This window comes from Hyperolius riggenbachi, chromosome 5, assembly GCF_040937935.1.
Source record: "Hyperolius riggenbachi isolate aHypRig1 chromosome 5, aHypRig1.pri, whole genome shotgun sequence".
NCBI lineage: Eukaryota > Metazoa > Chordata > Amphibia > Anura > Hyperoliidae > Hyperolius > Hyperolius riggenbachi.
Window position 1 is genome coordinate 353,776,875 of NC_090650.1, and position 17,821 is coordinate 353,794,695.

General features: G+C 40.3%; 1 protein-coding gene across 4 annotated transcripts in view; it reads left to right on the forward strand.

Annotated features, from left to right (window-relative positions):
- The window catches only part of DNAJC5B (DnaJ heat shock protein family (Hsp40) member C5 beta), a 346,166-nt gene that overhangs the window by 260,108 nt on the left and 68,237 nt on the right, over positions 1–17,821 (forward strand). For all 4 annotated transcript variants that reach the window (XM_068237446.1, XM_068237445.1, XM_068237448.1 and 1 more), the window contains one exon: positions 2,934–3,046. In XM_068237446.1, the coding sequence (XP_068093547.1) occupies positions 2,934–3,046 (113 nt within the window). The remainder of the gene's footprint in view (positions 1–2,933; positions 3,047–17,821) is intronic.

Below are 17,821 nucleotides of genomic sequence, written 5' to 3' on the forward strand. Positions count from 1 at the left end.
AATAGCCACAGTTGAAATGGGAAATGCTAAGAAGGATTTTATCTTTTTTTTACTGAAGAAAAATCACGAAAATCAAAATGTGGGCAGTGCATTACATATGTTATATAAGTAGAGCAATTATTTATCTACTTATATATGTGTTTTTTTTCTGAGATAGCATGGCTGACTGCTCCTCTTTAATATACGCAGCAATTTCGGTGACAATGGCATGTGGTACCTTAAAATTTAAGGTACATGTAAATATATATAAATAAGAAGTACATTTTTCATGGAGTAAAAAGAGACATAAATTATGTTTCTCCTATGTTGCTGTCACTTACAGTAGGTAATTGAAATGCGACAGAACCGACAGGTTTTAGACCAGCTCATCTCCTCATGGGGGATTTTCAGGGTTTTCTTTATTTTCAAAAGTACTTCGTTAATGGCAGTTGCGATGGGAATATTGAAATCCCCGAGGATGATGGTGGGGAGGTCAGAGGAGAGGATGTGTGGGAGCCAGGAGGCAAGGTTGTCAAGAAATTGTGGTGTGGAGCCCGGAGGGCGGTATAAGACCGCAACAATGGCTGGGAGGGGATTGTAGAGGCGGATAGTGTGGGCCTCAAATGATGTGAATTGTAGGGAGGGAGGTGGAGTGAGGACACGGAATGTGCAGGATGGGGAGATGAGCAGACCCGCCCCTCCCCCAGTCCTGTTGTCTGGTCTGGGGGTGTGACTGAGGTGAAGCCCACCGTAGGTGAAGGCAGCCTCTGCAGCAGAGTCAGAGGGGGTGAGCCATGTCTCAGTGAGTGCGAGGATTTGGAGAGGAAGAGGTCGTGGACTGCTGTAAGTTTATTGTGGACGGATCTGGCATTCCAGAGACCGCAGGGTAGGGGGAGGATATGTTTGTGGGTGGGATGGATGGAAATAAGGGTGGGGCGAGGATGGATGTTGAGGTTATTTGTGGACAGAGGGCTGTGAAGTGTGTGCAGCAGGCGAGCAGGGGATGCTTGTCCGGCAGCAGGCTGTGGCCCAGGGTTAGGTGATATATCACCAGCTGCAAGTAAGAGCAGGAGGGAGAGAGTAAGCAAATGTGAACGGGATTTAAATGTTTGTGAGGTTTTTAAGCTGCTGGGAGGAGAGATTTCAGGACAGCTAGCAGTTCATGAGAAGCTGAGGAAAGCAGAGCAGGTGAAATGAATATGCAGTGTGGTACACTGGGGGAATGCATGCAGCAATGCAACTTGTAGATGTTTGCAGACAGGCAGAACATAAGAAAAAGTGCAGTAAACATGGTAAGTATCTCTGATTATCACCAGGAAATTTCCAACCAGTAAACAATTTATATGAATATGCAGTTAGTGCAAGCAAACCTGTGTGAATAAAGAAGCAGAGTCTACTTGGCTGTGCAACATATATCCAGCAGTGGCACTTTTAGCAATGGCATTGGAGAATGCAGAGTAGTTTTTTCCAGCAAAGTCCTGTGGCTGTTGACTCCTGTTTGAATTCCTGGGTGAATTCTTGGTAAGTTGTAAAGCACTTTGTAATAAATGGCACTGAGGAATGAAATGGCACGAGTGACCAGGCCATGAGTGACCTCACTCCAGCATTTAAATAGTTATGATAGGTATGATAGCTGCCATGGTTGAAATGGAAGCGATTCTCAATTAGAAATTGGGAAAACAGTTCAGCTGAGGATGGGAGTGTCTACCAAAAAACAGGCCTGCTGCAATAAATAATTGCTGCTCACTGGGCCGGAACACAAGGATTCACACATGTAATATGGGAATTTACAAACACTGTCTCCATTGATGCTCCTGGGCTAAGTATCTCCTTTCTTTTTTTTCACACTCTTGTTCCTCTGTATGCACTTACCTTATAGGCTGCTCCTGTGTGATATTATTTAGCAGTCCATTATCCACTGTTTATCTAGCATTAGCACTTTTTTCATACTGTTATATTATATTCTGAACGGGATTTCCTGTTTGCTCTGATCGCCGGAGGCGATCGGAAGGGGTGGGGGGATGCCGCTGCACAAAAATGTTTTTTAAAAGTGCTGCGCCGCCCCCCCTGGTGATTTTGTTGGAACGCCAGGGGGGTTAATGTCATTATATATTATGTGTGATTTATATATACTTTTTGAATAAAGTGTTATACCCTTGAGTGGTGCTGTCCATATGGGCCTTCTTTTTCTTAGCTGTAGATATTACTGTAAATGACAGCAACTCAGGAGAAAAGTAATTTATGGTTCACTTTACTCTGCAAGAAATGTACTAAATTTTACACTTTTCACGATAGTGGTCCTTTACCGCTTAAGTCAGCCTGAAATTAGGTGGAAATTATGTGAAATTGCAAAATTACGGTTCCTGATTACGTTTACATACTAAATAAATTACGATTTTCCCTGAAATTTCACATTACGATTTCCCATCGTAATTGCGAATTATAATACAAAATTATGTTTATGTACAATTTGTGCTCATCACTTAACCAGATGCAATAAACTGGGTAAAGCTGGCGTGCACGGCAATTTTACCTTTATTACAGTTGTGGAAGCACCACCTGTTAACCCGTTTGAGCCTTGGGCGTTACCACGGTAATGCACAGTGTAAAGCGCCTTACTTTGGCAATGCACACATTACCGCGATAATGGCCAGGGTGCTAACAGGTTAACAAGTGGTACTTCACTGCCGGTAATAATGGTAAAATTGCCGTGCACAGGGAGGTTCATTTTATCCAGTTTACTGCATTTAGCCCATGTCAATTGACTGAGATTCTACCTAGAAAGAAAAGATAGCACTAAAAAGTATTTGTGTTATTGTATTGTATTTGAGTATTGTTAAATGCCACAGGCCTCTGTTTATTTAGTATCTTTCATTCTACCTCTTTCTATTTATTCATAGTGTATTAAAAAGCTTTGAAGCCTGAGTGCTTTTTCATTTATATTTCATTGTCAGGTAAGGATGTCTGAGCAGAGGCAGCGTTCCTTATCCACTTCCGGTGAGGCCTTATATCAGATTCTTGGCATAGAGAAAGGAGCAAGTCATGACGAGATCAAGAAATCTTACAGGTATGTTACTCTCTATCTGCTCTTGTAAACAATCTATGCTGGACCTAAAGTTACATAGTTACATAGTTATTTGGGTTGAAAAAATACATATGTCCATCGTGTTCAACTACAAACCATCGAGTTCAACCAGAAAGGTGAAACATTAAATCCACACAAATATGATGTATCCGTTTTGTTTTGTTGAGGACAAGCTGAATCACAATCTCTCAGGGTCCCTTATTAAATTCACCTTTCTCCTACATTTTCTCCAGGTGATATTTTCACACCTTATCAATAAAATGCCCTTTAAGCCACCAGGAAGCAAAAAAAATTAAAAAAATATTCAGAATAATTTTGACAGTACTTTTCACCTACTTTTTGGTACGTTTTCAATTGCAGAGTGCTAAAAAGTTATTTTAAACAGAAGTTGAAAAATTATCTCCAAGGAGAAAACTCAGGAGAAAAAAGTGAATTGAAGAAGGGCCAGTGACTCCAGAGATGAGATGAACCCACAGGAATTTAGAAATCTGCTCAAATGCCAAGGTCATTGGGAAACCTAGTGATGGAGTTGATTCTCAAAGCTTGGTCCATATGCAATTTACTTTTTCTCCTGAGTTTTCTCCAAGGTGATATTTTCACAATGTGTCATAAAATGCCTTTTAAGCTACCAGCAAGCAAGAAAACACTCAAAATAAATTTGATAGCGCTTTGTCACCAACTTTTGGGTACCTTTTAATTGTAAAATGTTGAAAAGTTAGTTTAAAGAGAAGATGAAAGTTATCTCCTAGGAGATAACTCAGGTGAAAAAAATCAATTGCATATGGGCCCTTGGCCCATATGCAATTCACTTTTTCTCCTGCGTTTTCTCCTTGGTGATAATTTTTCATCTTCTTTTTAAAATAGCTTTTCAGCACTTTGCAACTGAAAAAGTACTGAGAAGTAAGTACAAAAGTATTATCAAAATTATTTTTAATATTTTCTTGCTTGCTGGTGGCTTAGCATGCATTTTATTGACAATTTTAAAAAATATCACCTAGGAGAAAACTCAGGAGAAAAAGTGAATTGCATATGGGTCCTTGTCTCTTGAATTATTTCACCTTACTTATCTCTTTCCTCAACTATAGTGAGATAAATCATGAGTTATGTCAGATAAGGAGAGTTAAATTATGAGTTCAGCTGGATGAGGAGAGATAAATTATGAGTTCAGCCAGATAAGGAGATTGATGCTGCTCAGAGCGCTGTACTGTATGGAGTGTGTGTGAACAATACACATCTGCTGAAATCGAACTGAGGTTGAATGTGCAGTGAGATAGGAATCAATCACTACCCAGTTTCCAATGGAGAAGGCACCAACTGGCTTTCGTTATTCGGCCAATCTATGTATGCCCACGTTAAAAATTCCTCTTTGGTGCTCTTTTAGAGGGATAATGTGTCCCCTCCTCACCACTGACATGAGTGCATTGGTATAGTACCCTGCATTGTTGTGCAGTTTACACTTACAGTAATGATGCCTTTGGGGCAAACCAGGGGTTGTAACCTGGGAGCAGCACCTAGAAAAGAGGACTTCTCCGTATTTACAGGTATTAGGGCCCACATTTACCACTTGTGACAGAGGGTACCCTAGTAAATATAGATACTGCCCCCCTGTTCTTCATAAAATCACTTCACAATATAATGTGTGATTCTGTGTAAAAAATAATTGTTTCCAAGCCCTCATTTATATTAATACTCTTTGCAATATATAAATATCTACATGAATTAATCCTGATTAGTGTCTGTGTATGCTTCAGCAGGGCTTCATGAAAATCTAATTGACAAATTCATATTCCTTAGTTGCTGGAAAGACAACGATTTGTGTGAAAATCCAATGAGAATAGACGTGACAGAGGCAAACAGACCTTGCATAGATTAAATATCGCTAGATAACTAATCCATGGAGTAAAGAAAGCAATCTTCTCTGGTTTTCTTTATTTTTCTTCTGGTCTAACGCAAAGAAAGCCAATTACTTAGCTAATACAAAGATGGTTTCTGTTCCACTTTGTGGTATTTTGTATAGCCCTACCCAGATGTCTTAGTGCTAACTATCCTGAAGTGAATTCAAACAATGGTTTTCCTCAAATATAAATATCTAGTTTGTGTTCAGTAGTATGAAAACCAGCAGACCTAATGAACCTCCCTAGCGGTATGATTACTTCCGATTTTTAGGGTCTAAAAGCGGTGCAATTTTTTCACAAGCTTTAAGAGCCAATAAAGCAGTAAAAAAAATCTTACCACTGGATAGATCTACGGCATCCCCTGCACTTATTCACCTCCTCTGGATCCAGCGCTGCAATTCTCCTTCTGTCCACCAGTTGGCACTTAACCCCTATAGTGAGATTGTTGTCGGTAAATGGTGATCTCACCAGAGGGATCAAGAGCCTCCGAGGACCGGAAGAAAAATGTCTGCTAGCGTCTGGATTCCAGGAGACATGAGTTAAAAACGCAGCGCTGTTTATTTATACCTCCCAGCAGCTACCATGAGTCAGGCTTGAGGTTACCACTCTGAAGTGCGGATTTCTGGCCCGAGCCTGACTCGGGGTTATCTCTAAGGACTAAGGAGGCTCTTTCATTCCCATAAAAATAATGCCACTTATGTTTATCAGCAGATCACACTGCGCATTCATATGTCCCAATTCAATACATAGTTGGAGGCTGGACTGTGTTACAGAGGAAATTGTAAACAGAAGAAAAGCTAAACAGGTGGCTTTTCATTTTGGACTTAAATGCATCCAGGGATGGAGAGGTCTTGATTGGGTGTGCCAAGGAGTTTCTAAGTGTAGGGCAGCATGAGGGAAGGTTCTGTCACCAAAGGTTTTGAGATGGACTCTGAGGGCGACCAAGTTAAGACAATTTTACTGACTCCTAATAAATCAGTGTTAGACAAAACCACTCAACTTTAGAACATTAAAAAGGAAGGCACTTACATAGGTGAGGTAGTGTGACATTCTCTAAGTATTTTGCAGAAGCTCTCTCCCATTTGTAGCTCTCTGAATGGCACCCGCACATTTACTCCCTCCTTATTATGACTTTTAGGACTATTTTAACCAAGTGTTTGATATTTTTTCAGGGCACCCCACCAAATTGGCAGTTAATTTATATTAAACTGCTTTTCTCTTTTCTTGGATATTACGCCTGTTAAAAACAAGGTGACAACATAATTTATTTTTTTACTTAATTTTATTGTATACATAACTATATAATGGCCTCAATTATGGTAGGGTTATCAAATAAATTACCTCATGTGAGGTAATTTAACTTATGAGGTAATTAAATGTATCAATTCTGATTGGTTTTAGTCATGTTTTACCTCATGAGGTAAATGAGTAATTCATGAGGTAATTCACAGAAAATAGCTATTCTCATGGAGATTAGGGGGCAGGTTAGCACATAATTTACCGATCAGTTTAAGACCTGCCTGTACCTGGAGGTAAACTCAATTTGTATGCATTTTGCAGTTTTTAGTGGAGTTCCTATTGCTGTTTTAGTGTCGTTCCTATTCAGGCTGCGTAATAGAAAAGAATAGTAGAAATAAAATGTCACCGTTAAATGTTAATATACAGCTTGATGGAGCTGTTTTGGCTAGACTTAGTTCACTCTGAGGCCTATTTTAGTAGCTGTAAGTCTGGGCTTTTTTCCCTCACATCAACTTACAGTTAATATCAAATTGTCTATTAACTTTTCCAAAACACGCTAATTTATAATCAGATTCTATTTTTTTATATAGATCTTGGGAAACAAAATGTGACTGTTGGCTTGGCTATTTTGAGTTTTACAAAAGTTTGGTTTCGTTGAATACATTTTCTTTAAAGGATTTAGACTGAAGAATATTTACATGATATACAATATGCCATTACTGACGTGAGTTGAGCTGAGAACAGTAAGAGAAGAAAAGGGATATCAGTCCAAAATTCACGCATAAACAAAATGTTGTGTAGGTAGTTTATTTAAAGCACAGACAGTAGAATTCCAGCATTGCAGAGGCTGGTATGGTATAGTGGTGGTGTGTATTAGCGAATAATGACAATTTAGATGACATGCAGAAGCAATTTGTGAATACAATTCTGTTCACTATTTTATACCTGCAGTTTTGCAGACCAGATAGTGATGAAGAGATCTTGGCAGAGCAGAAATGGAGATATGCACACTTGTGATTGAAAAACAAATGGAGTCCCTCTTAAATGGAATTTCTTATATAAATGCAAATTGCAATTAAGGTACTATTGTAGAATATTAGGGGGAAACTATTAGAACTGAAGGGTTATACAAAAAATGCATTTTTATTTTGTTGTTAATTTTGGCAAATTCGCATAATTTCCAGTTAGAACTTGAGTTTAAAAGATTCTCTTAGTAACCACACAGTAAAACTTTTGGTTTTATTTAAGAAAGTTTTGCAAATGGTAACAATGCTAGTTGCTACTATGCAATAATTTCTTCTTTAATCAGTTTAGAGCCATTATAACAGTAAAAAAATGGGTTACATGATAAAAGATTTTTTTTTATTATTTTTTTTTTTATTAAATTCATCTAATATGGGTGATCAAACTAGATATTGGAAACATATTATCAAGAGCTATTCTTGCAAAAGTGTTGAAGCTTGCATGTTTTATAGTAAAACTATTCTTGAATATTTAAAGGTTTCTAGATCCAGATAGTCTTGGCAAGTCCTAATGTCAACAATTTTTCATTGGGGTCATTATTGATCCATTAGGCCAATGGCCATTAGGCTATTCCAGAACTGAAATGCATGGCAAACTTTAAGGTTCTGATGGTTTCTTTTGGCACTGAGAATGAGGAAAGGTCATTACTGGTTAGGATTGTAGGTTAGGCACAGGGGTCGAGTGGGGCGTGGACGGCGTCCACTTACTATTTCCCTAGGGTGGACGCCGTCCACGCTGGCATGTGTGGAGGGAGCAGCGCAGTGGAAGGAGAGCTGTGAGCAGCAGTGGAGAAGGGGGCCATCTCCCCCCCTTTTCTCACCTCGGGGCTCTCCTTCCCTCGCTCTCCCCTCCACAAGTAATGTGCGGGCAGCCGGCAGCGGGCGGGACTTACCTCTCCTCATTCCGGCGCCGGATATGCATGCCGCAAGTCTGGTCTGAACCAGACCAGACTTGCAGCATGCAGATCCGGTGTTCCGACGACGAGGAGAGGTAAGTCCCGCCCGCTGCCGACTGCCTGCACATTACTTGTGGAGGGGAGAGTGAGGGAAGGAGAGCCCCGAGGTGAGAGAAGGGGGAGAGATGGCCCCCTTCTCCACCGCTGCTCACAGCTCTCTATCCTCTCTGCGCTGCTCCCCTCCTGCTGGGGGACACCTGGCTACCTATTCTGGCACATATACCCCCTGACTACATATACTGGGGACATATACCCCCTGACTACATATACTGGGCACATATACCCCCTGGCTACATATACTGGGGACATATACCCCCTGACTACATATACTGGGAACATATACCCCCTGACTACATATACTGGGCACATATACCCCCTGGCTACATATACTGGGCACATATACCCCCTGGCTACATATACTGGGGACATAAACTCCCTGGCTACATATACTGGACACATATACCCCCTGACTACATATACTGGGGACATATACCCCTTGGCTACATATACTGGGCACATATACCCCCTGACTACATATACTGTGCACATATACCCCCTGACTACATATACTGGGCACATATACCCCCTGACTACATATACTGGGCACATATACCCCCTGACTACATATACTGGGCACATATACCCCCTGGCTACATATACTGGGCACATATACCCCCTGGCTACAAATACTGGGCACATATACCCCCTGGCTACATATACTGGGCACATATACCCCCTGACTACATATACTGGGCCCATATACCCCCTGGCTACATATACTGGGCACATATACCCCCTGGCTACATATACTGGGCACATTAACCCCTGGCTACATATACTAGGACATATACCCCTGACTACATATACTGGGACATATACCCCTGACTACATATACTGGGCACGTATACCCCTGGCTACATATACTGGGCACGTATACCCCTGGCTACATATACTGGGCACGGATACCCCTGGCTACATATACTGGGGACATATACCCCTGGCTACATATACTGGGGACTACTATACTCATGGCTACTTATACTGGGGACACCTATAGACCTGGCTACCTATGCTGGGGGTACCTATTTTGGGGGAACTGCTGTCAGATTATCTGCATTTTTGTGGAACCGCTGTTATGTATTTTGGGGAACTGGCTGCCAGATTATGTGTATGTTAGGGGAACGGCTGCTGCCAGATTACGTGTATTTTGGGGAACAGCTGCCAGATTATGTGTATGTTACGGGAACGGCTGCTGCCAGATTATGCGTATTTTGGGGAAATGCTGCCAGATTGTGTATGTTTGGGGGACCACTGCTGCCAGATTATATGTATTTTGGGTGGTCCGCTGCCAGGTTTCGCACATTTTGGGGAACTGCTTCCAAATTGTGTATGTTGGGGGAACTGCTGCTGCCACATTATCTATTTTGGGGGAACCACTGCCATATTATCTGTATTTTGGAGGAACTTCTACCAGATTATGTGTCTTTTTGGTGAAATGCTGTCAGATTACATCTATTTTGGGGGGATACACTACGGCAGAGCTCAAACTTCCCCAGCAGACCTTTTCCTTTTACATCACTGCTAAGGTCATGTATATTTGGCCCCACCCATGACTACGCCCACAGTATGCTTGACCATGCCCATTTTTTGGCGCGCCGCGCGTAGCGCGGCTCATGGGTTTTGTAGGTGAGTTCACTCACTTTTTCTCCCAGGACTAGACCCCTGGTTAGGCATACACTAGTATAGTATGGGGCAGAGTAGAGGGAGGTTGTTTTTAGTCATTAGGGCTAGAGGATTAAGCTTAGGCATCTACAGAGGGTGATATTAATGGGTAATGTTAAGATAAGACATGAAGAAACGGTTAACATTAAATGAGGCTAAGGCTAGGCATGAGTAAGAGGTTAATGTCAATGGGGAGAAAATAGGAAAAGTTTACATAAAATTAAGGGGATTAGGGTTAGGTATGAGGAAGAGAGGTTTTGTTCTCTTGATTGGCTAGTGTCAGGTGAATGATGGGGGGGGGAGGGGGGGGTGAAACTTACCTTTCTGTTGCAATTTTTCAGCCAGCTATATTTTTTCAGAACTAACTGTAAGCTATAACTGCACTTATTTTCAAACCTGGAGTCTGTACACACGCACACAGAAAAAAGCTTTGATTTGAAATGTTGTGGTGGGACCTTAAATGGGTGTTCCATAAATGAAACCCCAACTGATGTGGCTGAATTTAAACAATTCTGTAGAGAAGCAACGGTTATTCAAGAGAGGCTGCTCATGAAAGACACGGGAATCCTGTAATCCACAAGAAAGGAACCAAGCTACAACCAATACGGTGAGAAGTCAAGAGAGGCAGTTCATAAAAGACAGTATCATCCTGTAATCAACAGGAAAGGAAGCAGACTGCAATCCTCGCGGGTTCACGGTAAGAAGTCTGCAGTCAACAGGAAATGAGCCAGACTGCAATCAGCTCAATGAAAATTCTGCAGAATACAGGAAAGGAATCAGAATTAAATCAACATGGTGAAAAGTCTGCAGTCAACAGGAAAAGAACCAGACTGCAATCAACATGTTGAGAAGTCTGCAGTCAACAGGAATGCAAATAAAGACTGCAATCAACAGGTTGAGTAGTCTACCATCCACAGAACAGAATCCAAACTGCAATCAACATGGTGAGAAGTCTCTGCAGTCAAAAAGGAAAGGAACCAGACTACAATAAACATGGTGAAAAGCCTGCAAAAGTAACCAGACTGCAATCAACTCAGTGAGAAGTCTGCAGTCAACAGGAAATAAACCAGCCTATAACGAACATGGTGAAAAGTCTGCAGTCAACAGGGAAGGAACCGGACTGCAATCCACATGGTGAAAGGTCTGCAGTCAACAGGGAATGGGCCAGACTGAAATTTACCATGAAAATATTTAGAACACAATTAACATGGTGATTGGATGATCGGTGAATGATCAGATAGCATCAAAAACCCCTGCTGCTTATTAACAGGCAACCTAATGGACCACGGTGTGTCCAAACAGCTCCCACAACATACTCTACGTCCAAGTGCCATGCCTACTGGCGCTTTATAAGAAGATAGAATATGTTGGCCCACTTTTGCAATACACTGAAAGCCAAGCAGGTTGGGAAACCTGGTCATTTTTTTTTAAGGTTTTTCGCACAGTTGAAAGTATTCAGCACCACGGAAAGCTTGCTGGGCTGTGGTTGCTGAACAAATATGCTCACCCACCATACATAGCGAGCGATGAACCTCACATACACTTAGGCTGAGTGCACACATAACATAACATGAAAGGCTGCGTTTTATGTCATGTTTTCATCTTATGTTGTGTGCTTTTTTTGTGCATTTTTACTGCCTTTTTACTGTGTTTTTGGTGCCTTTAGGGTTTGTTTTTTTATACCACAGATGCGTTTTTCAAGCGTTTAAATGCATTTGCGGTTCACATATACAAAAGCGATATGCATTTTGCATGCGTTTTTCATGAGTTTTTATATTTCCATTTATGCAAATCACTAGTAAGACAACAGGAAGCAAAAATACATCACAAACATTTATTTTGGGGGGAAAAACGCATATAAAACACATGAAAAACGCATACCATTGCGTCCCCATTGACTTTTGTTATCGGCGTTTTTTATGCGTTTTTGCATATTATGCAAGAAAACCAGCGTTTTTTGAAAACGCATGCATATAAAACGCATATGTGGTTTTTATATGCGTTTTTTCCTGCGACCCATAGACTTCCATTAGCGGCAAAAACGCAGTGTTTTCCGCAACGCTAGAGTTTCTGCTATGTGTGCACCCAGCCTTAATGAATTGGACATGAGTGAGCTGCAGTACCCATTAGCAATGTAGAGTTAAAGTGGAAGATATAACTATCTGCAATGCAGTTCTGTCAGCTAAAATATTGTTTAATGTTTCCTAACAATTCTTGTTTATGGTGTCCAATTCCCCCCCTACTCTCCTGAGACATTACACTGGCTGTACACACCAATGGTATTAGACACTACCTTACAGAAAGATGCTTATTATTCAGCTAGTGATTACAGGCATCTGTCTTATGCCACTGGTGCTATTTAGTATCTGAAATCAACAACGTCATTTACATATATTGAGATACGTGATAGATTGAGGATATAAATGAAGTTTTAGGAATTCAGATTGGTGCTCTGCAGAAACACTCCTGAATAAATCAGACTTGCAAGAAAATCTTGATTTTCCTGTGAAAAAAAATGTAAATAAACTTAATACGCTTAAATAATACGTTCCTTGTCACTTTTCAAAAATACATGAAATAAATACAGCTAAAGTCAACTTGGATGAAAAATTAGCTGCATGTGCAAATAAAATGAGATTTGCTTGCTATTTTCTTTTTCATGTTCTACAGGTTAATTCATGTTTTGGTGTTTCTGCACTTTTGTGTGCAGTCGGGAGAGCGTGCATCTCTGCATGTAAATTCCTCAATGCATATGAGAACAGCTGTTCCTCTCAATCCCCCACCTCTCTCTGCACTTTGCTCGCTCTGTTTAGGAAAATGATACGAGATTAACGAAAAGCTACTGTAGCGCTGGGTGATTTATGTCACTTTATGCCCTTTAATTATACAACGTTGATGCTAAACCAAGATATTATGAATGTGTTCTCATATTGAGAAACTTAGGTTCAAGAAAGGCTCTTTGGGGTGACCAAAAAATTCAAATTTTAAAAAAGCCTGCAAATTACAATAAAGAAAGAAATTTAAATATTTGCATGCATTTATCTTACAGGGTTCATTTTTGGTGTACATTTCATTAAGGCACCAGGGAAATTTGGGCGCAGGATGAATTGAAAAAGTCTCACCTTGCTTCAGCAAAAGTCCTGGCGGCACTAATTACTATTCCCCCTCCAGGCCACCATGGACTGTGGAATAAAGGCGCGTACACATGCCTGATTCCGTCAAACGACGGGTCATCAGCCCCGCCCGCGGGCGGCCGTTCTGCTGACAGTTTGCCCATGCGTACAGTCTGTCAGCAGGCTGATAAGGTTGGTTTTGACCGATCCGCTGATTTTCAAAATGCACTTAGTGAATGGCAGTTGCTCCGTCCAACTGCCAAAAAAGTGTGCAGTGAGCACGGAGGCTGGCCAGCATCTTTGTATAAATCTTCTTCAGGGAGTGTCTTTATAAAGAATAAAGACCATGCTGAATATCCCCTTTGGAGAGATGGACTAGCCCAAAACCTGTCGGTAATGTCAGATTTCTACTACTTACTGTAAATGACAAGGACAAAGGTGTAAAGGGGTACTACTTACTGTAAATGCCGGAAACACAGGAGAGAAGTAATTTATGGCTCATTTTACTCAGGAACAAAACGTACTTATTTGTATGTGTTTTAAATTTTAAGATTTTTGCAACAGTTCCTCTTTAAGCCCTAAGTTCCTCTTTAAGATTTTTGCAACAGTTCCTCATTTAAACCACCTCCACGCTGCCGTACTAGTAAAATCTGCTATTAGCGGCAGAGAAAAGGGATTAGGGCAATTGATAAATAGCAGGCGCTGGGCAGTTCCATTTTTAGCAGCGCTCTTCCTACGCCATTTGTACTCTATTCCCTGGCCCTGATTGAAGTAGATTTTCCATCCTGTCTGATTAATAGTTTAAATAAATGGAGACATAGATTTCTGGCAGAGTTGATCAGGGTGATCGAATCTGGGGGGAATCTAACTGAAACATCCATAAGTGATTGGCTACTTTTAAAGAGAAACTCCAACCTAGAATTGAACTTTATCCCAATCAGTAGCTGATACCCCCTTTTACATGAGAAATATAATGATTTTCACAAACAGACCATCAGGGGGTGCTGTGTGACTGATTTTGTGCTGAAACCCCTCCCACAAGAAGCTCTGAGTACTGCGGTACTCTGGGCAAACTGCCACAATGTAACAATGTTCACAGACAGAGAATAGCTGCTTACAGCTGTCTCTAACAGCCAAAACAGCTAGGAGCAGCTACATAACCTGCCCACAGTAAAAATGTCACCATGTAATAAATGTCAGAATGCAAATCAGGGAGAGGAAAGATTTTACAATGAGCAAACACTGACTAAATCATTTATACATAATTATGGTAAAAAATGAAGCACTTTTTTACTACATTATTTTCACTGGAGTTCCTCTTTAAGCTGTTCTAACTGCAGACAGACTGATCAATTACTAGTTGCTGTTATCAACTTGTGTTTGGCAAACATTAGAAATCTGTTATATGCTGAGGCCAATTGCATCTTGAATTCTGGGCAAGTCTACAAGTTTAAATCAGATTTGATATGTAAATTGCTATGGCTAAAAGGTCCCCTGATTGGTGCAGTCTGTTCTCCTGTTAGGGCACTGGATTAAGGGTGTTATGTTATTAGCATGCAACAGAGTACAGTACATATTAACTTTTAGACATCCAGCAGCAAGTGTTGACTTTGTGCTGGCTAGTGACTAGAGTAGATACAGGAAGGCACTAAAACATAGTCTTACAGATTAACCCATGTGAACAGATAGCAGTGGCAGAGAGAGTCCTTTTAGGGTTTTCTGATCCCTAATCCATTACCAGCTTTAAAGGAATTATGTTGTTTGAGGTAAAATAGAACTCGTTGTGCTGTAAAATTTTTGGAATGCTTTGATGTCTCTTTGCTAGCAGAGGATATAGAAACTGAAAGCAAAAGTCCTCTGTTACTGTTTCACACTGTCCCCTAGTGACAAGTGGCCATCAATACACATTACAGCAGTACTAATAAGTAGCAAGGAAATGTACAAAATAAAAAATGTGCTAAAATAAATAGGTCTGGAGCACTCGCAAACCTGTAAATAAATCGGCTGCTAAAGGGTTAAAGTGGATGGAATGAAACTCAAAATGCATCTATGGCCTAAACAATGAAACAAAGAATAAAACTAATAGAAAAAAAGTTTTGATTGGTTTCCACTTTACTGTAAGGGTTAATAAATCAAAGTGCTGAATTTAATGTTTTAGAGCAAACATGTTATTTTGTGTTTCATACTACTTTAAGTTTAGTTTTTGGTGCATCAAAATTAATCCATCTATATAGTTCCATGTATGTAAATGAACAGAGTTTGGTCCTCCAATACTTTGGATGCTAAGTAAAAAGGCAAATTTTTGATAAGTTTTCCTGATGAATAAAGAAATGCATAGGTGGACTGTGAGATATATATATATATATATATATATATATATATATATATATATATATATATATATATATATATACACACACACACACATTATATACATATATACACACACACACATTATATACATATATACACACACACACACATATATATATATATATATATATATATATATATATATATATATATATATATACATATACACATTATATACATGTATACACACACACACACACACACACACACACACACACACACACACACACATACATACATACTTACATATATATATACTAGCTGATTGCCCGGCGTTGCACGGGTAGGTATTTGGCTGGTATCGGCTCCACCCACTCTTTCTAACCCCCCTAACACACAATTACTCAATGACTAAGTTTGTGAGCTTTGTAGTCTTTGGTATAAATAATTTTCATTGAAATGAAAAAATCTGATGGGTTGTTTGTGGCTCCACCCCCTTTTCTGAATTTAAACCCCAGTCACCCAATGACCAACTGTACCAGGTTTGAGGCCTGTGCCAATAACAGTGCAAAAAAGCAATAGGTGAAGCTTAATACACTTTTGTAGGCTCCACCCACTTTTCTGAATATTAATCCCATTCACTGAGTGACCAACTGTGCAAAGTTTAAGAACCCTCCCATTAACAGTGTAAGAATGGCTGCAGTTTACATTTTCCCAGTGAAATTTGTATTTGTCTCCACCCACTGATTGCCCGGCGTTGCCCGGGTATGTATTTGACTTGTGTTGGTTCCGCCCACTTCTTCTAACCCTAACGCACAAACACTCAATGACCAAGTTTGTGAGCTTTGGTGTCTTTAGCATTAATCATTTGTATATTCCCATAGAAATTAAACAAATCGGATTGGCTGTTTGTGGCTCTGCCCCTCTCCAGCATTTGAACCCCAGTCACCCAATGACCAACTGTAGCAGGTTTGAGGCATCTACTATTACCAGTATAAAAATGGCAGCAATTTAAATATTCCCCTTGAAAATCAACAGGTGAATTTTGATTGGCTATCATAGGCTCCACCCACTTCCCTGAATATTAATCTCAGTCACCCAGTGACCATCTGGGCAAAGTTTGGGAACCCTGCCATTAACAGTATAAGAAGGCCCGCAGTCTACATTTTTCCAGTGAAATTTGGTTTTTGCTCCGCCTACTTTTTGTAACCTGGACATACAGTCACTCAATGACTAAGTTTGTGAGCTTTGGGGTCCTTGGCATCAATAATTTGTATTTTCCCAAGAAATGAAACTGTTTGTGGCTCTGTCCTCTTTTCTAAATTTGAACCCCAATGACTAACTGTACCAGGTTTTAGGCTTGTGCCATTAACAGTGCAATGAATGGTAGCATTTTTAATATTCCCCTTTAAAATCAACAAGTGATTTTGATTGGCTTTTTTAGGCTCCACTCACTTTTCTGAATATTAATCCCAGTCACAAGTAACCAGCTGTGGAAAGTTTGAGATCCCTGCCATTAACAGCGAAGAAGAGCTGTAGTTTACAATTTCCCAGAAAAATCTGTTTTTGACTCCACCCACTTTTTGTAACCTTGACACACAGTCACTACTCAATGACCAATTTTGTGAGCTTTTGGGTTCCTGGCATCAAAATTGTGTGAATGGAAGCAGTTTATCCAAAAAAAGCAAATCTGATTGGCTGTTTGTGGCTCCACCCCTTTAGTGAATTTGAACCCCAGTCACTTGATGACCGACTGTAGCAGGTTTGAGGCCTCTGCCATTAACAGTGTAAGAATGACAGCAGTTTCAATATTCCCCTTGAAAATCAATAGGTTAATTTTGATTGGCTCTTGTAGGCTCCACCTACTTTTCCGAATATTAATCCTAGTCCCCCAGTGACCAACTGTGTCAAGTTTGAGAACCCTGCCATTAACAGTGTAAGAATAGCTGCAATTTATATTTTCCCATGTAAAACGTTAGTTGTTTTTGGCTCTGCCCACTATTTCTAACCTTGACATACAGTCACTCAATGACCAAGTTTATGAGCTGTGGGGTCTTGGCATCAATAAGTTGCATTTTACCATTGAAATTAAACAAATCTGATTGGCTGTTTTGGCCCACTCCCTTTTCAGAATTTAAACCCCAGTCTCCCAATGACTGACTGTACCACATTTGGTGCCTCTGCCATTAAGAATGTATGAATAGGAGCAATGTAAATATTCCCCTTGAAAATCAAAAGGTTAATTTTGATTGGCTGCTGTAGGCTCCACCCACTTTCCTGAATATTAGTCCCAGTCACCCAGTGGCCAACTGTGTCAAGTTTGAGAACCCTGCCAATAACAGAATGGCTAAAATCAATCTAAAAAATCAGATTGACTGTTTGTGGCTCCACCCACTTTAGTGAATTCGGACCCCAGTCACCCAATAACTGACTGTATCAGGTTTGAGAACTCTGCCATTAACAGTGTAAGAATGGTAGCAATGTAAATGTTCCCCCT